Source organism: Cornus florida, unplaced genomic scaffold (genome assembly GCF_030987335.1).
Source record: "Cornus florida cultivar Cherokee Brave unplaced genomic scaffold, ASM3098733v1 CherokeeBrave_3.0.0_Hap2_Chr11, whole genome shotgun sequence".
In the NCBI taxonomy this organism is placed as follows: domain Eukaryota; kingdom Viridiplantae; phylum Streptophyta; class Magnoliopsida; order Cornales; family Cornaceae; genus Cornus; species Cornus florida.
The window spans coordinates 44,589,046-44,594,008 of NW_026775581.1; the positions used below are offsets into that span (position 1 = coordinate 44,589,046).

Sequence of the window (4,963 nt, forward strand, 5' to 3'; positions counted from 1 at the left end):
TAATAATAATAATATTTTATTAGTTGGCACAAAAATAAAAGAAAGTACATGACACCAAAGGAAAGCAATTCGCTTGTTTCAGTCACCGACCATATGATTAAGATTGCTAAGCTTGCTAGTTGATACAGGCCAACAAAAAGTAATATTTTACATCTTAGCTTTATGACCATAAATGAAAGTTACATCAACGAGCCGCTGATTATCTATATATAGTTTGTCAAATACTACTGTACTTTGGCTTCTATAGGAGGATGAACACATACATATAAATCAAGATTGTAACATGCACTCCAAAAGAAAAGATGTAGATAACAATGGATAAAATATATTCTCCAACACTATGCTTATTTACTCATAATATATATGCCTCAGACATGCATGGATATATATATATATATATATATATGTATATATATATATATATGCCCTTTTATCACAAACTTCATTACACAGATTTGATGATCATGCATATAGACATGCGTGATCAGAAGGAAGCTAGGTTCCTAGCTAGTTGTAGGTGGAAGAAGCTGTGGGACTAACGTCATTCACCGGATATTTCTGAGCATTCTTGAGTATCTTTGTGAGGGCAGCTTGACCAAGATCAAGCCCACAAACATCAGCTAGTTGAACAAGATAGAGTAAAACATCAGAGAGCTCCTCCTCCAGATGCTCTTTATCATCAGCACTCCAATTGGGTAGTCCTCTTTCTACCTCTCCTTTCCACTGGAATATCTCTGAGAGCTCTCCCACTTCTCCCACCTGCACAATATATGTTGTAAGACCAATTCAATTGTGTGTGTGTGTGTGTGTGTGTGTGTGCGTGTGTGAAAAATGTTATGAGGGCAACATTTTTTTATGATCATTCATGGTCACACATGCAGTTAATTGGGACTTACCAGAGCCAAAAGGAGATTCCTAGGACTGTGATATTGTTCCCATCCTCTCACTCTAGCAAACTCTGCAAGCCTATCCCTAAGTTCTCGAAGTGAAACATCCTTAGAATTAATCTCCATCTCTTCTTCTCTATCTGAGTTATGCATGTTACACCACTACTTATCCATAGTACTTCAATTTATAAGCAAAAGAGGAGAGAGAGAGAGACAGAGAGAGAGAGAGAGAGAGAGGGAGGGAGGGGGTTGTCCCTTATCCTAGTTTCCTAGCTCAGTGGAGGTCACTTGGGTGCTCTTTTAAAACAGTATTCACGTGAGCTATGGGCAAAGATGTTTCAATATTCCCATCCATGACTAGATATCAACTATCTTCCACCACCAGGTTTTTATTTTTATATTATATATATATATATATATATATTTCTCTCAATCACCAGGTTTTTATTACTATAAAATGTATAAATTTTCTTTTACCTCATATGGGAACTTGTACATCTCTCTATCCTTGTCGCAATGCAATTTGGACCCAACCCAACTTGGTGACATATAAGGTGGTGAATTTTAGAAGAATTGGTATATTTATTATACGACAAAATTAAAGTTGAGTTCCTTTTTCTTCATGGAAGCAAGATGGGCTAAGAAACACACACCTTGTCTATGCTCTCCATCATAAATCCCGGATATTGCGCTTCTGACATTGACAAGTTTCAATCAGCTTTAATGCATGTGTATGTATGTGTATGTATGTTTGTTTTTCCCATTTTGCAATCACAGCCTATTTGTGTATTTGTAATGGGACCTCATCCAGTAAAAATCACTTACAATTGACAAATATTGTCCCTATATATATATATATATATATATATATATATATTGTTATGTTTGTATATATCTGTATTTTATATATAAATCAAAACTTTGTATGATCGTTGAGCCTTTATTATAACTTTCTTCCACTTTACTTTAACAGGTAACTTTCATACACGAACTTGAGAACAATCATAATTTTTTAAAAGAATTATGATAAAAAATTCGATAATTAGATAACTCTAATTATTTTATGTGAGTGCGGATGATCGAGCCCAACTACTAATTGTCTTAAGCCATCACTCACAAAAAGACAATTTGATTAATTTGACTCTCTGACTGCAAATCATTTTTTTTTATAAAATATTACAGAAAATTTTTACACTTTCATAGGATTGACTAAAAACACTCTAATACTCAAATCACAAATAAATGAAAAAGAAAACAACAAAGTAAAAATGGAGTAAATGTCAACACATGCCCGGTAATTTAATATTAAAAAAAGAAATCGTGCTACACTAGCTGAGGGAATTAATCAATAAAAAAAAACCGAAGAAGGGGTGTGCCTTGCCTTGTAGCCCAGTTGATGGGCCTACCTCACGGTGTAGTGTGAGTGTGAGTGAGTGGGAGTGTTCAAGCCACACATCTTTCCATTCCCTCAATCTCTAAACCATTGGAGAAAATAAAAATATAAATAAAAAAACGAAGAAGAGTGAGCCATTATTAGATATATTAGTGTGGGACCTAGTTGAATTTACTAACACTCACGCGTCAAATGTCTAAAACAATGACACATGGGTTAGTCCTCTCCGTGTAAATTAGCAATAACATTTTATTTTTTAAAAATTTAAAAAAAAAAAAGAAGAAGAAGAAGAAGAAAGAAAAGTTCTAACCAAATGGAATGGTTAGAACCTATCAGACACCACGGAAGGAGGATACGAGTAAGATATAATACCGCCATTCCTATACGACAAATTTAAAAAAATAGGATAGCAAAGATACGATAATAAAATAATATTATATATTTTTATTATATATAAAATTTTAATTTCATTTATAATTTTATTTATATTAATAGACATAACTCATTTATATTAATTACAACTAAATTTTTATTAAAATAAAAATAATAAATAAGTAGTATATCTTTGTATTTAATACTAGAATAGTTAAATTTGTAACCAAACACATTGAAAAAGAAATAAATTTTCAATGTTATCTTCTTAGTTTTTCCACATTGACGTACTATCTTCTCTCTCCTCTAAGCCACTTCTTTATTTTCTTTGTCTCTTAACTTTCTGTCTCCCTTGTCTTTCATTGATGGCTCTATTTTACAATATAGTTATATATGAATGAACATTTTCTCTTTAATTCTCTTAATCAAATTGGAACTCAGTAGACTTGGATCGATCTACACCAACAAACCATGATCATCAGATTTTTCATCACCTCTTTGTTGTTTTTCCCTCTCTTCCAGTTGCTCTCTCATCCCCTCCATCTCTAGATCTATAGTTGCGTTTGGTGTGCTGTCTTCGATCAATTCACACACATATCTTCATCTTTTCTTTTCTTTTTTAATAAAAATCTGAACTATCGTGTCCTCAGAAGTGTCCCGGTTGTATCCTCTGGCGTGTCCGACTTGAAAAAAAAAAATTTTAAAAAAAAAAAAATATATATATATATATATATAGGACACCTGTAAAAGAGTGTGTCAAACTCGTGTCCGACACTACTACGTCGCCCCTACCCTTCATAGGTTAGACCATTACATGGTTATTTCTCTTGGGCCACTATACCTGGGAAGAGAAAGTTCCTACTGACATAGAACTATTCTCCCAAGTCCTAACCAAATTCATCCCGTTTTAGAGGTGGAACCGGTTTGGAGCATTCCGCTTTGCATAATTTAAACAACAATATATATATTTCTAAACAAATTCAAGTTGAAATATAAAAAGTATATATATAATATAGCAATAAAATATTTAACAACTATTATCACAAATTTGTTAACTTTATTATTATGAATCCAAAATATCCTGAAAAATGGTGAAAAGACCTAAATTACATATAATGAAATATTTATTTTAAACTTGAACCGATTGAGCCTACATGTAATTTGTGTTCTCTCGTTTTCAAATTTGGTCCTAACCCAATTAGAATACAATCAAACCTTTCTCATTAAGAACGAGGCCTCCAGATATTCAAGCAAGATGAAATTTTGTTGATCCTTATATCCCAAAATCCGGTATGTTGAATATCAAGTCAAAAACTTTTATCCATCCTCAATGAACTTACTACAAAATGTAATTTAATTGATCATATCAAATAGACAATAGCCTAGCTTATATAAATTCACCTCCCAAATGATACAAATTCACCTCCCTAAAAGAAGTCAAATGATACAAATTCACCTCCCTAAAAGAAGTTAGGGTTCGAGCCTCGTAAGAGAATATATATACAAATATTGTATCATTTACATTCTTGCCTTCAAGAGTTCCCTTGCGAACAAGATTACCAATTACTTATACTGCAGATGACGAGCTATTTGCCACACGTTTTCATCACCTTCATTCCACTCACAATTCATGTGGATCAAAATACAATGGTCTAAACCATAGTCACAACCTACACAAACTTCACAGATCCCACCCCTACTAGGGCACAATTGAAGGCCGAATCTCCATCAAATGGTAAAATAATTTCCCACCGAAAGTGTTGACATCTCTCAAAGGGTGCTCTATTAGTCTATGACCATGTCGGCAGGCAATCCATAACCATGGATTGGGTCTTTTCTGTTTCCTAATCTACCTTCATATCACTTCTTTGATCCCTTCCCAACACGATTGAGAACCATTTCACATGCTCTTCATCCTCCTCAGTTGGGTATTTATACCTATGATCATGACTCTGCCTAACCTATAATTTTTACTTGTTTGGCTCCATTATCATGGTGTTGGATTGTGTTTCAAAATATATTTATAATTTTTTGGATATACACATGTATATATTTATCTAAAATTTAGATTCACCCCCCTTGAACAATCAATTTAAATGTGTTCATGTATGAACCAAAAATGTTTTCAAATTCATTCACACTAAAAGTTTGTTATTTTTTATCAATCTATTTGATTCATCTAATGTTAAGGATGAACCATTTTTTTCCCCAAACCCATCTACTATCAATATAGTACAAAATAGTCCCTATGTGATATAAAACCCCTCATATACTATCAATTTGATGCAATTACCCCCACTATTCGCATAAA

At 33.0% G+C, this 4,963-nt stretch overlaps 1 protein-coding gene across 1 annotated transcript; it reads right to left on the reverse strand.

The window, feature by feature from the left end:
• Positions 1–305: 305 nt before the first annotated feature.
• Positions 306–1,126, reverse strand: LOC132283646 (uncharacterized). The gene is made up of 2 exons (XM_059785634.1): positions 897–1,126; positions 306–759 (listed from the first exon to the last, which is right to left on the reverse strand). Exons 1-2 carry the CDS (start codon positions 1,038–1,040, stop codon positions 508–510), a joined length of 396 nt encoding a protein of 131 aa, XP_059641617.1. The 5' UTR covers positions 1,041–1,126; the 3' UTR covers positions 306–507.
• Positions 1,127–4,963: the final 3,837 nt, after the last annotated feature.